Here is a 23,965-nt window from a genome sequence, read left to right as displayed (position 1 = left end):
TGTATCGCCATTAATTCCAAAGATATATCGTGGGAAAGTTGGTAGTACGTCGCGGAACTTCCGTGACCTAATTTCGAGAAAAACAGCTTTGAAAAAAAGTTGCACGTGGCATGTTGTGCATTGCAAACTTTATGCGCGACGTGTACGTACCTACGTGTGTGGGACGGTTTTGTTACATTGCAAACACTTTCTGAGCACGAGCGCTGTAGGCAAGCACTCACAGATCAGATCACGGATCAGTGCTAAATTACTCAAAACAAGTTTTTGGGAGACATTCCTCAGTTGGCCTCAGTAGGTCACATTTGAAAAACTTCGGTCTCTGCCGGGGGGGCAGGTGCTCCTTCGGCACCCCCGGGATCTGCCACTGTAAACGGCACTTGATTCAATTGAAACAATTTTGTGCACTATGGGACCAGCTTAGTTGAGTTTGCGTGCCATGGTCTTAATTGTTTTATATTTACTTTTCATCTTAAATGGAATATACAATGTACATCATTTGCTTTTGCTGTAATTTTCAGAAATGGATGGAATTGGGGGGTTGGAAATATATAGCAAATATAGTTACACTGACTTTTTTGAGGTTTTGGGTTCGAAAATGCTATAAAAACCAAGAAAAACAATCACTTTCCTGTAGCCTGGTTCCCTGACTCCATATAAGAAGAAACAGAGCAGTTTACATACATTGGGGAATTGTAAGGCCAGGGAACCAGTCTAGCTGGCTTGTACCCGTTCATAGGTGTGTAATCGATTGCAAACAAGTGCGATGGTCAATTGGGGCCAGTATTTGAAAAAAAGCCAGTTTTTTCCAACGCTGGTCGGCCGACCAGCGTTGGAAATTGATACAAAAATACCACTTTTCTTGAAAATGACAGTATACCAGGTGCCATGATTTTACAGGATGCTTTACACTGTCATTCACTAACAGTCCAGCAAGGTATTTCAAAATGATTTGGTAGTTTTATTTTTTGATGTTTGCAAATGTTGTATTTTCCCTTTAAAGAAGGACGAAGTGAAATGATTAATGTCTGCATGGACATTTCTTTGTTTTAACGGTAAAACATTGATTGTCCAGCATGACTGCCAAGACATTCTGCTGATTTCCTTAATGTTCACCACAATTGCTTGAATTGATACAGAAAGATTTCTTTTTCCTTGTTTAGCATGCGTTCAGTATTTCGATGCGGAGTTCCCCGGCACCTTTGATTGGCCGTCGACGTCCCTGACAACGGGCGCGGAGAATTGCTACATCGTCATACGCACCCATCCGGTGCTGAACTACCGAATCATCTTGACCATCAAGAATCTCGTCCTGAAGGACAAAGATTGCAATAGCTACATCAAGGTATGTCAGATCGCAAGGCTTATCGTTATGAAAAATAAGAAGTTTTTACTGAAAAAATATTCATAAATACCTTAGAAAGTTTACGCATTCCTATTGGTCGAGAGCCCGTCACGAGGCCGGTCTTAAACGGATGATAAAGACATGGCTAGCTGGTCTTAAACACTTTTTCAGTGTCACATGAAATTGTCTATTAACGTTTCATTGGTTGAATGTTCACATTTCTCATGTATGCATGCGCAATGTACTACCAGTGAATCAGTATTTCATGGTCCAAAAATTCACATTACACCAGCCTAGCTGCGTTTTGTGCGAAATCACGTAGTACGCGCGACGCGCACGCCATTGTCCTTACAAGGTAACGAGTTGTGGAGGGGCATTCCATATTATAGTCAGAGGGTGTTTCGTAAAACATGAAGCAAAATTGATGAACAAAATGCTTGGCAACTTCTAGTTTTTGACATGTTTTGATTTTTGATTAGCAACTGCTTGACTCACCAATACTGATAACTTCATTGCGGGGAAAATTGCAGGGAAGTTGTTCAGAATCCTGCAACTTATACCCGATACAATGTCTGGAACTTGTCCGGAACTTGTCCACAACATGAATTAAGATGGGCCCTTAGTCCATGTACTTATCCAAAACCACCCCAATGCTGGCTGTTCATGGATTCATGAGGAAATAAATGTAAATGCAATACAACGTAGTGCAGTTGCTAATGGGATAAAAGTTTTTAAAGAATCACAATTTGATAAAAACATTTTACAGCTTTTACTAATACCTGACTCCAAAATGAGCAGACTCGGGTATAAAGACAGAAATGGTGCCAAACTTTTTGCAAAAATGTATTCAAAAAAATATTTGAAGAAAACAGAAATCGTGCATGGAAAACTTCAGTGGTTTCTCAGAGGCCAAATCGTTGGAGATTTCTCGTGGCTATCTTTTGAAAACGTTTGTGAGTTGACCCATCGAAAATGCTGTTTACAATGCAAAACATGGACAAGTTTTTCTACATTGATAAGTTCACTTCACACTTAATTCGGGAGCAAACATTGACACAAGTATTCACACCGTAAATATGCAAAATTAAACACCCATCAACTTCTGCAGTGTTGCCACAAAATTTACTTGACGCCGCATTCACTTTGTATTTTCATTCGTGTTAAAGATATAGTCCATCATTTGTAATTTGTGCATTTGTTCGTTTGAAGCAACAAAAGAGTTCAAATCTAATGAAGGATACTGAACAACTAACCTGATGAAGTTTCAGCTCAGCTTCAGCTGTATATTCCAATAAAAACGGCATTCTAGGATCTCAATTTCAAATCAAAAGTTGCTGAATCATGGTTTGAATTGTTTTGAATTGCAGCTATACGCGACGTCGCGCACTGATCCGACGAATTATAGCAACCGCGCGCGCGTGTGCGTCGTGCCAATGCTTGCGCGCGCTTCGCCGAATAACAAAACGAACTACTAATTTAAATTTTCCTACGGTGCGTCTTAAGATGCACCGTTGGAAAGGCCTTCTTTCGTTGATTACTTCAAAATGACAGCTTCCCAGAAAGAATAATTTCACAGGGAGTTTAGTTCCCTTACTATCTTTCAACCAAGTTTGTTTTTCAACAATTATTACGCCAGTAACTTTTCAGATGGCTGCAAATGATGGACTATAGCTTTAAAGTATGACCAGGGCCCAATTTCTGCTAACCACACAATTCCATGCTTACCATCACCATTTTGTGCTAACTGCGCTAACAGAAAAATTCTGTGCTAACCCTGTAAGCACAGAATCCTTAGTTACGGGTACACATGCGTATAAGCCAAAATTCCAAGCTAACCTGTCAAATACGCTTACTGTAAGCACGGAATTTTCTGTTCTAGTAAGCAGGTTTTTTTCGCTAACAGTAAGCAGAGCCAAGAAATTGGGCCCTGGCCTGCAGAAAACATTTGAAGTAGTTGAAGCAGAAAGTTTGAGTTTTAAGGAATGGACACTGTATTTTAATTTAGATGACGGATACCACTACACAGCGCAGCGACACCACGTGCACGACAGCACGGCAACCGTTTACGTGGACGTCTGATGCTAATGAGGTATGTAATACACCGATACACTTGTGCATTTGCCGCCATAAAAAATGGCGGGGTTTTTTTACCGCATGATAAGCACTTCCATTTACCATGCATAGAAAATCTATACTTTATTCATTTGACTTGTTCTCACAGGTTTCCCAGCCACTCTGGAAATCAGGGAAAACCTTGTAAATGAGTTTCCATTTTTACAGTCAGGGAAAACTTAGGGAATTTGGGGAAAACACCAAAAAATCAGGGCCAACTCGGCGAATTGGACGGCGACCCAGAAGGGAAAGGTTTTCCCCAATTTGGCATATTGTGTGTCAGTCATGCATGCAACTTTTCCTCGGATCCACTGATTTCCTAATTTTTTTACTTTCCATGAATGCCATTACAAATGGAAAAATACTGTACAAAGTCTTGTGTGGTTTGGAGTTTGCTCGTTTTTTCTAAATTCCCAGTTGCATGCCTGGTGTCTCTGTTGCTTATGTTGACGAAAGGATGGCTATAATAGGGGAGAAAAGAGGCCACAGCTTGTCAACAAGTTGCCTGTATATTATCAGTATCTTAGTTGCTTTGCCGCAACCACCTCTTGACTTCCCAGCAACGTCGCTAAAAACAAACATAATTCTCACAGAATTTTGGAAATTTCTCAGGGAAATATCAGGGAAAGCTCAGGGAATTTTGTATTCATAAAGTGCTGGGAATGCTGTCTCAGCTGACTTTTATTTAGCGCAGCAATTGGTTAAGCAGTATTGTTATATCGTGTGCTTGGATACTGTAATTTCATTGGTCTAGGAGGGCCACGTGTCTGGACAATAAACATGCATGTCCCACACAGAGGGTGATATCGCCCTGTGTTCAATGCGCTCGTTGCTTGCGTAAGGAATCTGCCGGTACGCTAGCTTTGCGCGATGAGAACTGCAACATCAAACGCTCATCAGCCTCATGACCGGCAGGACATCAAAACCTGCAGTTATCAAAGGTTACATCGCAGTGATTTAATTTATTTCTCCGACAGTAATTAACAATCATTTACCTTTTCAATTGATTGGCACGATATAACAAAACAATAGGCCTTTATCATGCTGCCACCATTTCAGTCATGTTCCCTGTATCCAATAACAGTACTGAATGATTATGTTTTTTGTGCAAATAGGAACCAGACTATGTAATCAGGATGGCCGCAACATGATAATGGTCTATTGTTGACTGCTGTGATGTGGGATATACCATGCTAGGTGCCCCTCGGGTGTTAAAAACGTCATATCCCACATCACAGCAGTCAATAATTGTTAACTGTCTTGCTTTGCACCTCCATGAAGTTATGCCATTGTTAACTTTTTCCCTTTGTTTCTCGCTACAGGTGATAGTGCAGTTCCTCAGTGGTTCCTCGGTCAGCGTACACACAGTGGATGGGTACTTCTCCAGCGGTCCCCGTCCCAGACTCAGTGGTGAGTTCACTTTTAATCGTGCCGTGAAATCCTCCTTCAAGAGAAAACCCGAGTATGCATGGGCTCCGTGCACAAGTACCCCTTCAACGGCCAGAAAAGGAGAGTTGGGGAGACCTACACTGGTTCCCGGTCCATCCACTGCGTATTTTGAATGATCCAAAGGTATTGGTGGCAGGGATTAGTCTGGGAGACAAGTTAAATTTGAACGTATTCCTGCGCTGACGACGCCTGACGCTCACAGGAAGACACTGTGGCTAATAGCTTTGGCACATTCACATTCAAGAAGTCGGCGTACTTCGTGCGCGAACCAGTTCAGTACAGTACGCACAAGCTGTGTGTCCCGCGCCCACAGAGCTCTAAAAAGTGGTAAAAACACGCCCTCTTTTGTTGGCGCACGGAGCCCATAGAGCATTCATTCCGTTTTTTTCCCAGAGTCTTTACCAGGTTTTCACAATGAATCCCCGTGGGCAGTGTATCACCAGTTGACCGGCCTCCACCAGCAGGAAACAATTATCACTTGACTGAGTGACTTGTTACTTTTGCAAGCAAGCACTCTGACTAGTCACATTCAGTCAACAGACAAAAGCAGGAAACTGGTGGCGCAGTTATCTTAAAGGGAATGTACATCATTGGCTTTTGCTGTAATTTTCAGAAATGGAGTATTTGAGGGGTTAGTATAATATATCAAATATTGTTACACTGACATGTTTGAAGTTTTATGTTCGAAAATGCTGGAAAAACAAAATTGTTCAAGTAGTCTGGTTCCCTGACTCCACTAAAGATGAAATGGATCAATTTATAGTTGCCAGAAAATTGTAAGGTAAGGGAACCAGTCTAGCTGGCCTGCACCCGTTCATGAACATGTAACCAATACCAAACAAAATTTGGACTGAAAAAAGGTAAATTTGGAGCAGTAGTTGAAATATAGTTAGGTTTTTCCAACGGTGGTCGGCCGATCACCGTTGGAAATGTATACAAAAATACCATTTTCTTGAAAATGACTTCACACCAGGTGCCATAATTTTACAGGATGCTTTAGACTCTCATTTACCAACATCCTAGTAAGGTAGTTCTTAAAAACTTGGTAGTTTTATTTTTCGATGTTTGCAAATGTTGTATATTCCCTTTAACAATCAGCAAAGCTGTATCAAGTTACATAAACAGCCACAGCCAGTCAATCCTGCTTTGTTTAGGCTGGGAGCTCTTTACCGTTGAAAACAGTCACTTGATTGATTTTGACCGAAGGCACAACTCGGCACAGTGTATATTTGCATAGGAGGGTTTACAGGGAGAAAGGCTCACAGTTGATTTTAGTGCAAATGTGAAAATGTACAATTCAGAAAGCTGTCATTTTGTACACACTTGTATGGGTAAACCTGTGGTCATTCTGTTACTGTCATTCCGTTACCGATTCTTCATCTCCTTAATAAATGTCTGTACTTAATTACTGAACAACAAACGTTCAATTAAAAATCATTGATGTTACTGCCTAAACTCTTGTTTTGGGATTGCAACCCGTTAAATCAAGACTGCCTTTAAAAAAATCACAGAGATTTGGCAAAATGTACATTACTTTAAAAAGCAATGTCCATTTTAGCGTTATTCCGTTACGGACTCGATTGTTCTTCGTAATTCGTAAACGAAAAGAAGTTTTCCAAAAATTGAAAATTGAAAATAAAAGGGAGTGGTTAGAGTACAAGAATTGCAACCCAAAAAAATGGTATTTGTAGTACACATGCTTTGAAGTTGAAAAGAAAAAAAGTCTGAATGTCATTCCGTTACCATGGAATTGCCCAATCACCATGTTTGGTACATTTTGTCTCCTCTCGTAACAGAAAGCCAGACGTTCACTGGTACCCAGGGCTCATTTACCAGCCCCAACTACCCTAAGGACTACCCCTCCAACCTAAGGATGGACTACCTGTTCCACGGCAAGGCCCATGAGATTGTCTTTCTCAACTTCCAGGAACTGAACCTGGAGTTGCCAAGCACTACGCCTGTCGGCAGCCCGCGCGACAAGCGACACCTCCCTCGCCACATACTGTACAAACGACAGGCCATAACCACCACCAAGACGGCATGCGAGTACGACTACATTGAGGTATGATTTCAAAAATTATCCTCCATCCTGATTGGTTGATCCATGGCAACAACAGTACATGTACCGGCACAATTGCAGAATACCCCGCCACTCGATCTATCCACCTCGTAGCCGGCTACGGAGTCACGGTTGATTGACCTCAATAAACATTCTCAGCGCTACTTGTATGTACTATGCGTCATGCTCCATTGCACTCCCACTTCGTAACCGCGTAGCCGCCAACAGGGTAGTTGGTTTGGACTTAGAATTTTTTTCAGCAACTCCCATTCCTTTTGTGTTGCTTCGTTCTCAAATAATGGACCCCCACTCAGTATCCGCGTAGCTGGCATGGACTTGAATTGTTTCTTTTCCAGTGATTCCAACCTCGTAGCCAGAGAATTTAGGAGTGTATTTCCGAGTGGCGGGGTATTCTGCAATTACTCCCATGTACCTAATATCATGGTTCATGTTACACTCTGCATGCCACGTTGGGGAACATCTCGGAGTGCTGTGGCCTCGTGGTTAAGGGCACTGGATTCGTGGTCTGTGGGTAAAGCTGCGGGTTGTGGGTTCGAGTCCGGCCGGGGTCATGGTGCTTGCGCCCTTGAGCAAGGCACTTTGTCACTCATTGCTTCTCTTCACCCAGGAGTAAATGGGTACCTGTGAGGGCAGAGATGGTTATTGTGATTGAATAAGCTTGCTTGCGCCTAACAGGCAGCATCCAGCTGCATACTCCCCAGGGAGCTGAGATGGTATTTGGAATGTTTAATTGGCCCAATGATCAGGGGTAATAATAATACTGTAAGCGCTGTGATTTAGTTTACTCATAAGAGCGTTCTTAAATGCCTATTATTCTTATTATTATTATTAAATGGTCATTTGATCATTAGTCCCTGAATGTGTTTTATAAATTGTAAACTGTTGAATGGGATGGTGCCTGAGTACTTTGGCATTCCAAGCCTCACTTTCAATTGTTGTTATTTAAATGTGGCTTAAAACGTTAGGGTATGTTTAATCACAAAGCAGACTGGTGTTAATTTTTATTCATAGATACCTCAGACAGTTTAGTTATTCCTATTGGTCGAGAGCCCGTCACGTGGCCGGTCTTAAACAGATGATAAAGACATGGCTAGCTGGTCTTAAACACTTTTCCAGTGTCACAATAAAATGTGGACTCCAAAAATCCAGTGCCTCTTACCGTTTTATTGGTTGAACGTTCACAATCCTCACGTAGGCATGCGCAACACTACCAGCGAGTAAGAATTTTATAGTTCTAAATTCAAAATGCAACGCCCCAGGTGCGTTCTGCGCGACATCGCGCAGAACATGTTACGCGCGCGTCAATCTCCATAAAAGGGTTGTTTACATCTTACTCGCCAACTGAACACTCCATTATTTTGCTAAAGGGATGTTTCAAAAAGCATGAAGTGAACTTGTTGAACAAAATCGGGATTTTTGAACGAATTATTTGATTTTTTCTTTACCGAAAAGGTATTTATGAATGGGAATAAATATGTGCTCGGTCGGTATTTATCACTCTGTTTAATACCGCTTAGAGTCTGGGTGCTGATAATTACCCTCGCCTCCGGCTCGGGTAATTATCAGCACCCAGACTCTAAGCGGTCTTAAACAGAGTGATCAAAACCTCAGGAGCACACATTTATTCTCTTAATTAACTTCATTTCATTGCTTTCATTTATATTCGCATTGACCACAAATGAAGATTTTTCCTAAGTTCCAATTTAATATGGCCGCCTCGTGAATAAATCCTATTATAAACAGAGAAACTGAACGGAGTTCAAAACCTGAGGTTCTACAGGTACCTGGGTTGGTTTTGAGGGCTTTTAAAAAAAAAAGATCTGATATGATGAGCCTTGGATATGTCAAAAAATCTATTCGTTAGGCAAAAAAAAAAGTCTCCGGGTTCTTGTATGGAGCTTGCCACCAAAGTGGTGCGGGGATGCAAGGGTTTTTTTTTCCCCCACTTGTTTTTTCTTCAAATGTTGGCTGATATTGCAGATGACAATTCGATCCCCTTAAAACTCTCAAAAATATCCATCAGGGTGGAGCTTGAGGTGACCTCAGTAAGGCCATAAGGCTTGAGAATTCTGCACCCGCTGAAGATCTCGACCGACACAAACGTTCTTCGGGAAATTTGGATAGTCAAGAGCAAAATTAGAGAAAACGGTAATTTCAGACCATGCATCGACATCATGCATGCGCTGCCAGGCTGGTCATTAGTCTGCTCCCTTACATATTGCGCTAATTCAAAAGCGTTTACAGGTTCCAGATACACAACCATCGCTCCCTCAGTCTGGCTTCCAGACGCACAATAACAAAATTACAACACCTTCTGGAAATAGAGCCCAGAGAGGCCACATGCAGCTTATACTCGATCGTAACCCCATCGAAAAACATGTTGAAATTGTGCAGCAGCAGGATTCCAGTCAAACCAGTGAGTTTGGCGGTTTTGAGACATCGTCTTACATTGAAAAAAACTTTTTAATTTTGCTGACGCGCATGGCTATGGCGATGCGCGCGCAGACCAGAAGCCGGAGACTATTTTCGTTGGCCTAGTGCTATTTTGTGTTAATAGCGCTCCGCACTAATGACATCACTTTTGCTCCGCGTCGTATGCGCGCATACCCTGGATGTCAGACAAACTTTCGAACAATCAAGTGCGCGTGCACACACACCTGGCCGCACACACACAGGCACGTAATCTTCACACAAGAAGTTTGTACAGGATGATTACAACAAAAAAGGATGGATCTGCAATTTATTTTCGGTTAACACGTCGCTGGCCCATGGACATAATCATTTCTAAACCTGGCGCATGCATAAAGCCCGGTTCATACTCGGTGCGAAAGCGAACGCGAATTGGTGACGTCATGGCAAGTATTCGCGCTGCGAATTTGTTAAAGTTGAACACATTTCAACTCGGGCGAATTTCGCAGCGAACGTTTCTTGACGTGAAATTCGCATTCGCATTCGCGCCGAGTATGAACCGGGCTTCATTCTGGGCACAAGAAGTGTGCAAACAAAATTTCAGCTTCCTCCATCAGGTAAAAATATGAAAAAAAATTGCTTTATTTTTTCGCCATGGTACCCTGGACGCCATGGTTGTCTGAGATCCGGGCACTTGCGCGACGTTCAGCTTCTATTTTTAGCATTAGTGCGGAGTGCTATTATCAGGTGCAATAGTAGTAGGTGGCACTTTGCGACCACTCACGAGAGCTCTAGTGAGCAGGACACACTGTGCTCTTGCACCGGTTTTGCGAGTGTATGGTGCAAAGCCCACATCTGAACCAATAATGAAAACAAACTAGAACCTCTGTTTTTTCTAAGAATCACTAGATACCTGATGTTAATAACTCTTAACAGAAAATTGATTTTGAGAACAAACAGATGCACCAAAACTCTAGTTATTCTAAGCACCAGGTTCTTAGTTCTTCTTATTACCAGAGTCTGGTTCTTTGCTCTTGCCAGACCTGTTTCTTCAAAGAACCACCTCTCTTTTTACAGTAAGTTTTAGCTCACATGTTGTATCGACAATCCTGTCTTATATTTTGAAAGGGTGTTTTGTAGTGACTAGAAAAGCAACGCAATTTGTTGCTTATTTTTGTTTGTCATCCGTTTCTCCCAATTTACCACTGTTGTAGATTAAAGATAACTTGGACACCTCCAGGAACGTCAAGTATTGTGGCAACCAGTTACCCTTCAGCTGGGTTTCATCTGCCAATGAGGCGTTGGTGACGTTCATCACGGACGGCAGCGTCGTCAAGAAGGGTTTTAAGGCAGAATACATATTCCAACAGCGGCCGGATCCAACCGGTAGGCAAACATTCACTACAGATGTTACACATGCAGAAGAAAAAATAACGTACTAAAATCAGTGATGTAGGTCTCGAGACCGGTCTTGAGACCACTTTTTTTGCCGGTCTCAGTCTCGGTCTCGGTCTTGTTACCCTGTAATCTCAGTCTTGATCTCGGTTTTGGTACCCTGTGGTCTCGATATTTTTGCTAGTCTCGAGTCAAGACCAGCAATATGCAGCGTTTATCGCTCATAATACCACTTACATTGATTGTTGTTTTTGTTAAGTCTCGTTGGTTATCATAACCAACATTATATTGATTTTTCGTCTCGTTTTTGATGTAGTTTATCACTGCAGTGTGACATGCCCGTATTTGTTCTTTTATTTAATTTGCTCCTTGCTATATTCTGACGTCATTAAAAAGGTTACAAGTTCAATTAAATGTCTACATGCAATGAACTTTTTATTTATTCATTAATTTATTATAATTTTTTTTACATTTATTCTCTGTACTATCCGCGTTCTCCGACCATCTCGGTCTCGGTCTCGGTCTCGGACCATCTCGATCTCTCTTGAAGGTCTCGGAACTCCAGGTCTCGGTCTCGGACCTCCAGGTCTTGGTCTCAGTCTCGGTCTCGGTCTCGGTCTCGGACTATCCGGTCTTGACTACAACACTGACCAAAATTGTAAACTTTGTGTTTTCCCAGACCTTGGGAGAAAAGAAACTTTTTAACCTCGCTGATGTTTTCATTATTTATTGGTTCCTAAGATGGGATTTCCATCTGGGTGATGTAATTTCAATAATTACAGACGTATTTTATAAACGCTGTTACTCATTGCTGTCCTGAGTGATTGTAAGAAAAAAAATCACAGAGTATTCATCAGGTGGGACCCGAACCCAGGACCTGGTGCTTGCTAGTGCAGACGTCTTGCCACTCGACCACCGAGCTTCCTGGGGTTGGTTGGCTGGTTGAAGTCTGGTACAGCAGCGGGTACCGCAACCAAACTATTCATAAGATGGAATTTGCATCGGTGTGACGTAATTTCAATATGATCACGAACGTTTTTTATAAACGGTGTTTACTCGTTGTCCTGAGTGATTGTAAGAAAAAAAATCACAGAGTACTCGGGTGGGACTCGAACCCAGGACCTCCTGCTTACCAGTGCAGACGTCTTAACACTCAACCACCGAGCTTGCCGGGGTCGGCTGGCTGGTTGGAGTCTGGTATAGCAGTGGGTACCACAACCAAACTATTCATAAGATGGAATTGGCGTCAGGGTGACATAAATTCAATATGGTTTGTTTTTTATCCTTTTTGCAGGATGCGGAGGGATCTATGAGACCTCCAGTGGGGGCTTTAACTCACCCGGCTACCCCGGGATTTACCCACGCAACTCGGAGTGCACCTACTCCATCCTGGCGTTGGCCAATCAGCGTGTCAGGCTCACGTTCAACAGCTTCAACACAGAGTCGGACGACACGTGCGAAAAGGACAGTGTGGAGGTTAGTTGTAGAGTTGTATTCCAAATCCATCACAGGTCCGTCATGAGTCTGTCATAAATCAAGTCACAAGTCAGTGGCAAGTCAGGTCAGAAGTCATGTTGCCACTCGCAAGTCAGTCATTAGGCCGTTGCAAGGAGGTTGCAAGGCAGTCGCAAGTCAGTCGCAAGTCATTTTAAGTGAGGTTGCAAGTCAGGTTGCAACTCACAAGTCAGTCGCAACTCAGTCATATGTTGGTCACAAATTAGGCACGGGTCAGTGGTAAGTTAGGTTGCAACTTGCAAGCCAGTCGTGAGGCAGTTGCAAGGAGGTTGCAAGGCAGTCGCAAGTCGGTCGCAGGTCAGTCACAAGTCAGTTGTAAGTGAGGTTGCAAGTCAGGTTGAAAGTCAGGTTGCAACTCACAAGTCAGTCGCAACTCAGTCACATGTTGGTCACAAATTAGGCACGGGTCAGTGGCAAGTCAGGTTGCAACTTGCAAGCCAGTCGTGAGGCAGTTGCAAGGAGGTTGCAAGGCAGTCGCAACTTGGTCGCAGGTCAGTCACAAGTCAGTTGTAAGTGAGATGCAAGTCAGGTTGAAACTCACAAGTCAGTCACAAGGCAGTTGCAAGGAGGTTGCAAGGCAGTCACAAGTCGGTCGCTGATCAGTCACATGTCAGTTGTAAGTGAGGTTGCATCTCGCAAGTCAGTCACAAGGCAGTTGCAAAAAAGTTGCAAGGCAGTCACAATTCAGTCACAAGTTGGTCACAAATTAGTCACAAGTCAGTGACAAGTCAGGTTGCAACTTGAAAGTCAGTCGTGAGACAGTTGCAAGGAGGTTGCAAGTCGGTCACAAAGCATTCACAAGTCAGTCACAAGTCAGTCACCAGTCAGTCACAAGTCAGTTGCAAGTCATTCACAAGTCAGTCGCAAGTCAGTCACAAGCGGGTTGTAAGTGAGGTTGCAAGTCAGGTTGCAACTCACAAGTCAGTCGCAAGGCAGTTGCAAGGAAGTTGCGCGGCAGTTGCAAATCAGTCACAAGTTGGTCACAAATTAGGCAAGGGTCAGTGGCAAGTCAGGGTGCAACTTGCAAGCCAGTCGTGAGGCAGTTGCAAGGAGGTTGCAAGGCAGTTGCAAGTTGGTCGCAGGTCAGTCACAAGTCAGTTGTAAGTGAGTTTGCAAGTTAAATTGAAACTCGCAAATCAGTCACAAGGCAGTTGCAGGGAGGTTGCAAGGCAGTCACAAGTCGGTCGCTGATCAGTCACAAGTCAGTTGTAAGTGAGGTTGCATCTCGCAAGTCAGTCACAAGGCAGTTGCAAAAAAGTTGCAAGGCAGTCACAATTCAGTCACAAGTTGGTCACAAATTAGTCACAAGTCAGTGACAAGTCAGGTTGCAACTTCAAAGTCAGTCACATGGCAGTTGCAAGGAGGTTGCAAGGCAGTCAAAAGTCGGTCGCAGATCAGTAACAAGTCAGTTGTAAGTGAGGTTGTAAGTCTGGGTGCAACTTGCAAGTCAGTCGCAAGGCAGTTGCAAGGAAGTTGCGTGGCAGTCACAACTCAGTCACAAGTTGGTCACATAGTAGTTATTAGTCGCAAGTCGGTGACAAGTCAGGTTGCAACTTGCAAGTCAGTCGCTATGCAGTTGCAAGGAAGTTGCACGGCAGTCGCAAATCAGTAACAAGACCGTCACAAATCAGTCACCAGTCAGTGGCAAGTCAGGTCACAAGTCAGGTCGCAATCAATAATTCTCTCCTTTATGAAATTGAGCCTTGTTAATTTGAAATGTTCCTCCTTCCCCAACTTAGGTCACAGACAAACTGAGTTCCAAGGCGGACCGTTACTGCGGCAACCAACAGACTCCATTCAGCTGGACGTCAGACTCCAATCTGGTGTTTGTCATCTTCCAAAGCGACGGTCAGAGACAGTATGGGGGATTCACCGCCAAGTACGAATTTGAAGACCGACCTGAAAATACAGGTAATGTGAGTCCTTGAGTGCAGAAAAGCAGGCAAAAAAAAAAATGAGATGAACTCGTCCTGTTAGTACAACAAGGTCGTAACTCCATTCTGCAACAAATCATATCTCGCGCAAATACGCTCCGTGCAACAAGGTCGTATCTCGACGTCCGTTGACTTTGTGTGTACATCCAGGTTATTGTAAGCGAGATACGACCTAATGACATTCTAAAACTCACGTTTTGTGTTCATGCCATTTTAGGGGATACAACCTTGTTGCATTGACGCGACAAACTTTACTTGCTCATTAACCAACAAAATTCTACCAATTTTCCATGAAGGGCTATTTACACAAAATTATTATTGAGAATTTTCATAGAGCAACTTTAGGCCAGCTCCACAATGTCATAACCATCGGAAAGCAGACTCATCGCAATAATTAATATTTTGGAAAAAAATATCACTCACTTTTTCTAACTTAAGCATTGTATTGCTCTACCATTTGGAAAGTATGGACACAAAGTTAACCAGCCCAAACATCAGTTGTACGCGTGGCAGTGTATTAACTACATGTACGCATATACTTGTTCCGCAACTGTGGGGACTACATATGAGTTGTACCCATGGTACTATGGGGACCGAAGACGCTGTGGGGACAGCAGAAAGTCCCCATAACTCGGTCCTAATTTGCCTAACAATAAAAAAACTTCCCCTTAACGCAGTGACGGCCCGCCCATGTCTTCCCGCCTATTCTCTCTTTGTCAAAAGTGAAAAGCGTACTTGCAGGGTTCCCAGTATCTCTGGAAATCTGGGAAAACCTTCAAAATTAGTTTTCATTTTTCCAGTAAGGCAAACTCAGGGAATTCGAGATAAACACCAAAAATCAGGAGAAAACTCGGGCAAGTTGACAGTGACCCAGAACGGAAAGGTTTTCGTCAGTGCCATTGTCTTGTGCCATGTGTCCAAGTTGTCTATTGACTAACTGAAAGGATTGCTATAGACCATTATCATGTTGCAGCCATCTTGATTTTTGCCATTTAAATCAAAGTAGAAAAAGTGAGGTTGGAAGGAAAAATAGTCTGGTTGCTATTTGCACAAAAACATCATCTTTCAGGACTGTTGTTGGATACAGGGAACAGGACTGAAATGGTGGCAGCATGATAAAGGCCTATAAGGGGAGAAGGGATGCCATAGCTTGTCAACAAGTTGCTTGTGTATTATCAGGATTTTAAACTCTTTGCTGCAACCGCCCCTTAACTTCCCAGCAATCTCGTTATAGTGAAAATATTTCTCGTTGCATTTTGGAAATTTCTCGGGGAAATATCAGAGAAAAACTCAGTGAATTTTGTTTTCTGGGAACCCTGAACCTTGAACACAGAGTCTATAGCACTGAATGACACTCATCTTCTTGACCGTTTGGTTTTCTTCGTAGTCTGCCAGTACAACTTTGACGATCAATCCGGTGAGATCCAGAGCCCCATGTCATCGGGCGAATACCCGAACCTCAGAGAGTGCAACTACGTTGTTACCGTGGAGTCCGGTTTCGGTATCCACCTGACATTTGTAGAGTTCAACCTGGAGGGTCCGGCACCAAACGGAGAATGCGAGTACGACTACCTTCAGGTAAGTGTGTGTGCGCTGGAAGAAAAAAACCACTGACCGAGGTTTATCCATCAAATAATTTTGCAACTTAATCAGTTTGCGCCGGATGACGTGTATACACGCAAAGGTTTTGCGGTATTCGGAACGGATGGCGGATAAACACGCTGGGAGCGAGGCCAGAAATATCTGTCAGCAACCCGCTCGCAGCGAGCGAGGCCGGAAATATGAGTGTGCTGCCCGAGGGTGATGGCTTCAAACCGCCTGGCGTTGAGGTCGAGTGAAAAGTAATCCCATGCCTCGGTCTGTTCATGTAAAAATATTCCCGGCTTGCACTGGTTAATTAACCTTCCCTCTCTGGCTGGCAATTTCAACGAGGCCAGCCCAGCAGTCAAAATAAATCAAGTGACTGTTTTTCACAGTTGAGTGCTCCCTGCTTTCATAAAGCAGGATTGACTGGCTGTGATTGATATGAAAACTGATATAGCTATGCTTTGACTGTCGGAGATTGATAAGTCAGCTGTGCCTACCAGTCACCTGCTTTTGTCTGTCGATGGAATTTGACTAGTCACGGTGCCTACGAGAAATGTGATCTGACTGTTGATGACTGGCCTGTGTACAAGGCATGGCAGGGGAAGAGGATTGACAAACAAAAGGGTTAATGTAAATCAACAGAGCTGAATATTATGCGTGAAATAAATACAGAAATTGTGTAATTTCCAATGTTTTGTATCTCTGTTTGTGCACTGACTGCAAGGTTTCTCCCAAAAAAATTAAAGGGAAGATGCAACATTTGCAAACATCAAAAAAACAAAATGATCAAATGACCACGACATTAATTCTTTACTGGACTGTTAGTGAATGACAGTCTAAAGCATCCTGTACAATCCTGGCTCCTGGTATGCTGACATTTTTAAGTAAAGTGGTATTTTTGTATCAATTCCCAACGCAGGTCAGCCCGTTGGAGAAAACTGGCTTTTTTTTTCAAAAACTGCTCCTAATTTTTCATATTTAGTTATTCCGCATTTTCTTTGCAATTGATTACACACCTGTGAGGGGGTACAAGCCAGCTGGACAGATTCTCTGACCGTAGGCCTATAATTCCCCAACGTCTATAAATTGCTTCGTTTCATCTTAAGTGGGGTCAGGGAACCAGACTACAAGAACATGATTGGTTTTCTTGGTTTTTCCAGCATCTACAAGCCCAAAACGTGAAACAAGTCAGTGTAACAATACTTGCTTGAACATACTATTCCTCCAAATTTATTTATTTCTGAAAATTACAGCGAAAGCAAATGTTGTACATTCCCTTCAATACCATTTCAAAAGAAGTATTCTGTTGATGCCATTCTGTTTTTCCAATGAGATGAAAAATTAGTGGCCGAGTATGGTTGGCCGTTAACTTTCTCGCTAGATCTTATGCATATTCCTGCCATGTTCCTGTATTCTCTCTGTCTGTAGATTGAAGATGCCGTTTCCGGCTCTTCGGACAAGCTGTGCGGCATCAAGGATCCCTTTGAGCGCGTCATCGGGACCAACCAGGTCCAGTTGATCTTCAAGAGTGACCTCATTGTCTTCTACAAGGGATTCAGGGCCGTCTACGAGCAAGTAGACCTCAGCGCTCCCTCAGGTAAAACAAAGATGGTGTCGGTAAAATTAAGTCAAGTCTGAGTCACGAGTCACTTGCCTTGAGTCTGGGCCCCAAGTCTAAATTGTTGAGTTCACTTTATGAGTCACTACAAGGGATTCTGGGCCACCTTTAAATAAAGCGGGCCTCAGGTCGACCCACGATTTGCTTGTGCCAAGACGCAACCGTCGGCATCAAGCACACAAGTTATGCTCAGGTCACAAAACTGAGAAATCGTGTGATGGTCGCGGAACACGTCGCAGAAGTTGAAATTTTTCTACTCTTGCAACTGGTGATTTGAGCGCCAAGTTGCTGATCATCTTAATATCGTCACAGTTACACTCAGGTCGCACAAAATCAGCGACTGAGTTGTTCCCGACGGTCGTAGCTCAGGCGCGGCTTGATCCTAAAAAGTCAGTCGCCGACTGATCTTTGCCGTCGCAAGGTCGACCTGAGGCCGGCTTTAGTAGACCTCAGCACATATTCTGTTAAAGTTTGTTAAAGCAAAGTTAGGTTAAGTCCCGGGTTTTGAGTCTAAGTCTGAGTCAGTTGGTTTGAGTCTGAGTCGTGAGTCTCTTTAAGGGATTAAGGGTAGACTATAAACAAGTTGACCTGAGTGAAGTCAGTTTGAGTCAAAATTTGAGTCCCGAGTCACTTAGTGTGAGTCTGAGTGACTTGGTTTTTGAGTCTGAGTCAGAGTCTTAAGTCACTTCAAGTCACTTCAAGTCTCAAGTCACTTGTTTCGAACTTGAGTCACTTTGTTGAAGTTCTAGTCTCCAGACACTTAGTTTGAGTCGAGTCTGAGTCTTGAGTCTGAGTCTTGAGTCTGAGTCTTGAGTCTGAGTCTTGAGTCATTGGGTTGAGTCCGAGTCCCAAGCCAACTTGCTCTCAGTTTTCAAAAAATTTCACACATTAGGTTAATTGTTCCCATTTTAAAAAAAAAAATTTACTCTACAAGGGCTCAGTTCTAAACGATGCACTCCTTTGAAAATCCATTTTCTTTTTTTTATCATGTAGATTGCGATAAGGATTTCAAGACTCCATCTGGTATCTTCACAAGTCCCAACTATCCCGCCAACTACCCGAACAGCAAGGAGTGTCGCTACCGCATTGTTGTGGCGCAGGACCAGCGCGTCAAGATCACGTTTTCCGCCTTTGGTCTCGAGAGCTCTTCAAACTGCCTGTTTGACTACGTTGAGGTGTGTTCTGAGTCCAGTGGAAAAAATGGGGCAGTTGAGGGGCCTTTTGCTGGGGAAGGGGCACTTTTTGCCTTTCCCAAATTCTGAGCAACGGGGGGGGGGGGGGGGGGGGGGGGGGGGGTGATGTGATTGGGCACAAGGGCTGGGTGGGGTCACTAGCCAGGTTGGTGGATGGTCCTCATATTCCCTCAAAGGCTGCGATATATCAATATCTAAATTCATTTCCTAAGGTTTTCTTAAGTTATTATTTTTGGGGGGGAGTACCCAGTTATCTGGAAACGTATCTACCGATTTAAAGGGAATGTACAACATTTGCTTTTGTTGCAATTTTCTGGGAAAAAAATGGATTTGAAGGAGTGTGTTGTGGCAAAAATTGTTAAACTTACTTGTTTCACATTTTGGGCTTGTAGATGCTGGAAAAACCAAGAAAACCAATCCTGTCCTTGTAGTCTGGTTCCCTAACCCCTCTTAAGATGAAACAGAGCAATTTATAGACTTTGGGGAATTGTAGGGTCAAAGAATCAGTCTAGCAGGCTTGTGCCTCTTCACAGGTGTGTATCAATTGCAAAGAAAATGCGGAACAACTCAATATGAAAAAAAACAGGAGCGGTTTTTGCAAAAAAGCCAGTATTTTCCAATGCTGGTCGGCCGATCAGGATTGGAAAAATACAATGTTTCTTGAAAGTGTCAGCATACCAGCAGCCAGGATTTTACTGGACGCTCTAGACTGTCATTCCCTAATAATCCAGTTAGGTATTTTGTAATAATTTGAGCATTTCAATTTTTTGATGTTTGCAAATGTTGTATCTTCCCTTTAAATGAGAAAATCTTCCTTCAAACTGAAGATAGGACTGGTACCAAATACCCTGTGAAATTATTCAGCCTGAAAAACAATCATTGAAGAAAATTTTAAGATAACGTACCTGCGGGGAAAGGATTTTTAATGTGCATTACTAACCTAGTCCAGTTAGGAGACCTTCAAAATTGTGCGTACGATTCCGCTGTTTTCTCAAAATTTGAAGTATCCACTGAGGTGAAATTTAAAGGTATAGTCCATCATTTGTAATTTGTGCATTTTGTTCGTTTGAAGCAACGAAAGTGCTCAAAATCTAAAGAAGGGTGCTGAACAACTAACCTGATGAAGTTTCAGCTCAGCTTCAGCTGTATATTCCGAGAAAAACAGCATTCTAAGATCTCAATTTCAAATCAAAAGTTGCTGAATCATGTTTTGAATTGGGCCTGAATTCAGCGTCCGATACACGTTCTCACTGAGCCGATTGCAGCTACGCGATGTCGCGCACTGATCCGACGAATTACAGCAACTAAGCGCGCGTGTGCGTTGTGCCAATGCTTGCGCACGCTTCGCCGAATAACAAAACGAACAACTAATTTAAATTTCCTACGGTGCGTCTTAAGAAGCACCGTTGGAAAGGCCTTTTTTGGTTGATTTCTTCAAAATGACAGTATGTTTTTCATCACTAATTACGTCAGTCACTTTTTGGATAGCTGCAAATGATGGACTCTGGCTTTAATCAAACTAATTTGTCAGTGATTGTTGCGCTGTCCATGATTTTACTTGCAGATCCCTTTATATATTTTCTCAATTTTCAAAATTGGATGTACATTTTTGATCAGGTTTCGGACGTCGGGCGAAATAACGAGGAGAAATTCTGCGGCAGGAAGGTGAACCCCTTCAGCTGGTCGTCTGAGACCAACGACGTCATGGTGCTGTTCCACAGCAACGATAGGACGCCCTCTACCGGCTTCAACGCAAAGTACGAGTCCGAGGCCTTACCAGTGCAGGCTGCTGTCAACATGGGTAGGTTTCCTGCTTAGCCAGTTGCGTTTCTACTGACAAGTAGGGTCAATTTATCTGCTTAGCAAAAACAGGTTACCAGTCAAAACTGTATGAAATGCAAATTTGATGTGACTGGTTCCCAGGAGATTTGTGCTAAGCGCAGAAAATATTTGCTTAGCAAAATCAGGTTACCAGCCAACCTGTAATGTGATGTACATTACTTGTGACTGGTTCCCTGTAGATTTTTGCTCAGCGCAGAAAATATTTGTTTAGCAAAATCAGGTTAATTTGCTTGCTTCTGGTCCCGCTGATTCAGGCTTATAGCATTACTTGTGATTGGTCCCCAGCAGAAATTTGCTAAGCGCAGAACATGTTTACTAGCAAAATCGGTTACCAGCCAACCTTAATGTGATGTACATTAGGCCAAAAAAATAAATAAGTCGGTCTCTGGTCAGCGCGCGCTTAGATTTTAATCGTGCGCGTCGATCTTTTTTTTTTCAAAAATGTTCCGCGGTAGCTCCAACAGCGCCCTCTATTTCTGCACCTCCTCAATTTTTTTTACCAAAGAGCACCAAGGAATGGGAAATTGCACCAAGGCAAATGATCGAAAGCACCAAGGCAAATTATGGAGGACACCAATGTACATGAGGACACCAAAAAAGCAAAATAGTACCCACCTTGTCTGTACAATCCAAGCTTGAAGAAAAAAAAAAAAAAGCCGCGTGGCCGCGTCAATTCCGGAACTTTGGTCTGACCAGAGACCGAATATTTTTTTTTTTTGGCCTTACTTGTGACTGGTTCCTAGCGGAATTTTCTAAGCGCAGAAAATATTTGCTGAGCAGAAACTGATTACCAGCCAAATTGTCATGGGATGTACATTACTTGCAACTGGTTCCCAGCTGATTCATGTTTAGCACTTGCTAACATTATTCCCTGCTTAGAAGCGCCATGAAATTAGGCCCTTGTCATAAGCAATATGGGGGAAGTGTGGCCTAGTGGTTAGGGTTTGCAACTCATGATCAGAGGATCAGGGGTTCGAGTCTAGCTGCTGGTCATATGTTGTGTCCTTGGGCAAGCCACTTCATCTCCACTTGCCTCTCTCCACCCAGGAGTACATATCAGTACTGGCATTAGCTGGGCAGATAACCTGCGATGGATCGGCATCCCATCCAGGGGGAATAGAGATACGCTCAATCGTTTCATGCTAAGGAACCGGAGATAAACGCCTGCCTGATGCGCTATATTGGCTCGTGACAGACTTTACTTTAACTTACATGAGCAATATGCAGCACATGGCAGTCTGGCTTAAATGACCCGTTTCTCCGACGTTCAGGTTGTGGGAATGACTACAACATCATCCTGAGGGACAGCACAGGCAAAATGACGTCACCAGGCTACCCCCGCGATTACCCCCTCAACATCGAATGCAAGATGCGCATCGAGCTACCAGACGGCATGCTGTGCGAAATCACCTTCACGGACTTCCAATTGGAGGATTATTACCAAGGCAACTGGTGTTATGACTATGTGCAGGTAAATCTTCATAGAGTACCGAAGTGTGACGTCGTTTTGATCCGGGAAGTGTAGTGCAAACGAATGGAGTACGCGCGCGTGTTGGTTCACGGGCTGAATCACGCGCTAATGTCTTTTACACACATAATTGTGCGCTTGATGTATTCACTTCGGTACTCTATACGGTCAACTCCTTTTAGAACAGAAATCTTTGCATGTCTTCTCTTTTTTTGAGGGGGGGAGGGGAGGGGAGGGGAAGGGGAGGAGTAGGTAAGCCAGTGCACTGCCTTTAACCCATGAGCACTTATTGATTCTTCAGTGTATAAATACAATGTAATACAATGTAGTACATTGTGTTTTTTCATTGAAGAATCAGTAAAACCATGGAGAGCCCTGGTGGTTTCATCTCTACAGTGACTAAAGGGTTAACAAAAATGGCGTGAAGACGGCTGGTTAGGACTTGTGAGAAAATAAACGTACACCAAAAAAAATCGGTCATTCACTCAATCCAAATTATAAAGTGCCAAAATATCGATGAATCGATAGAAAAAGGTTTGTAAAAAAAACCTGTTGTGGATAGAAATGTCCTTCTGTGGTTATATTCCCCAGCAGATAAATCAAACTCAAGATCTTTGAGTGATTCTGCAGGTAGTGGGTTCGAGTCCAGCCTGGGGTCATGGTGCGTGTGCCCTTGGGCAAGGCACTTCGTCACTCGTTGCTTCTCTCCACCGAGGAGTAAATGGGTACCTGTGTGGGCAGAGATGGTTATTGTGGTTGATTTAGCTGCTTTGCTCCGAAATGGCAGCATCGAGCTGTATAGTCCCCAGGGAGCTGAGATTGTCTTTGGAATGTTTCATTGGCCCAATGAGCAGGGGTAATATTGAGGAGCACAAATAGCATGATCTTTTAAGCCCTGCCCCAAGACGCTTTCAAGTTGACCAATCACAGCTGCGATGAATGTATTTTTGCTTTATGAATATGCATTATGACTATTTTATTATTCATGAGCTGACAAGCATCCCTGACGGTCACACCATGTCATACTGCGGCTATTAATTAATCCCTGCCCCAAGACGCTTTCAAGTTGACCAATCACAGCTGCGATATGAATGTATTTTTGCTTTATGAATATGCAATTATGATTTATTTTATTATTCATCAGCTGACGAGCATTCCCGATGGCGACACCGTGTCGTACTGTGGCACCATGTCCACCCCCTCCACTTGGCGCTCCAAATCCAAGTCCTGCGAGATCCTGTTCTACAGCGACTCTGTTCAACCCGCCGAGGGCTACAAGGCCACCTACGAAGCGGTGGGCGCCTCCCCGACGCCTACCTCTGGCCCCGCCCAGACCGCACCCCCCTCCTCGGCATGCATGCAGGATCTCGGGGGTCCGGCGGGGACCTTCACGTCCCCCAACTTCCCAAATAACTACCCCAAGAACGTGGACTGTGTCACCACAATCACGGTGGCCACTGGCAAGAGAGTGAAGATCGTGTTCGATAAGTTTGACGTCGAGTACGAAGATCAATGCGGGTGGGACTGGGTTCAGGTAATTATCGTCAGAACTTTTTTCTACTCTTGTACAAGGTTTCCAGTCGGAGTATCACGCATTATCCTTTGAGTCAAGTCTCCTGTCTAACGTCTGATATGTCAAAGCATGCAGATTTATGCGATCCCGCGCCTCAGCCAATCGGAGTCGACTTTACTAAATCGTGACGTCATTACATTCCCAAATCAGGACAAATGGTTTGATTGATCAATTCGAACGCAGTGTTTTGTAATGCAACAACAGCCGCGGGCGTACGTGTCGCGTAACATAATAGCACGTGACCAAAGCCTTTGTTGCTGTGTCTAGCGGGGTTGTTTTTTATCCATGTATAGACGCGACAAAAGGGGAATGACCGAAGACGCGACATAGAAAGCGCCCGCTGATTGGTCAAAATCTAGAGGTCAAGATGCAGTCGTCTTGCCTAATTAATCAGCGAATCTGTTCATTACTTAGAATACAAGGTTCCCAAACACTCTGGAAATCAGGG

At 43.5% G+C, this 23,965-nt stretch overlaps 1 protein-coding gene across 1 annotated transcript in view; it reads left to right on the top strand.

Moving 5' to 3' along the window:
* LOC119721308 (cubilin-like) overlaps positions 1 to 23,965 on the top strand; it is a 55,322-nt gene that overhangs the window by 28,898 nt on the left and 2,459 nt on the right. The window contains exons 18-30 of the mRNA XM_038191328.1: positions 1,161 to 1,342; positions 3,348 to 3,431; positions 4,777 to 4,864; positions 6,700 to 6,965; positions 10,607 to 10,778; positions 12,082 to 12,263; positions 14,042 to 14,213; positions 15,624 to 15,814; positions 17,252 to 17,420; positions 18,435 to 18,616; positions 20,252 to 20,432; positions 21,745 to 21,947; positions 23,089 to 23,478. Coding sequence (XP_038047256.1) covers positions 1,161 to 1,342; positions 3,348 to 3,431; positions 4,777 to 4,864; positions 6,700 to 6,965; positions 10,607 to 10,778; positions 12,082 to 12,263; positions 14,042 to 14,213; positions 15,624 to 15,814; positions 17,252 to 17,420; positions 18,435 to 18,616; positions 20,252 to 20,432; positions 21,745 to 21,947; positions 23,089 to 23,478 — 2,462 coding nt within the window. The remainder of the gene's footprint in view (positions 1 to 1,160; positions 1,343 to 3,347; positions 3,432 to 4,776; positions 4,865 to 6,699; positions 6,966 to 10,606; positions 10,779 to 12,081; positions 12,264 to 14,041; positions 14,214 to 15,623; positions 15,815 to 17,251; positions 17,421 to 18,434; positions 18,617 to 20,251; positions 20,433 to 21,744; positions 21,948 to 23,088; positions 23,479 to 23,965) is intronic.

The sequence above is a fragment of the Patiria miniata genome, unplaced genomic scaffold (assembly GCF_015706575.1).
Source record: "Patiria miniata isolate m_02_andy unplaced genomic scaffold, ASM1570657v1 HiC_scaffold_1, whole genome shotgun sequence".
In the NCBI taxonomy this organism is placed as follows: Eukaryota; Metazoa; Echinodermata; class Asteroidea; order Valvatida; family Asterinidae; genus Patiria; species Patiria miniata.
This window is presented reverse-complemented; position numbering and strand designations above follow the sequence as displayed.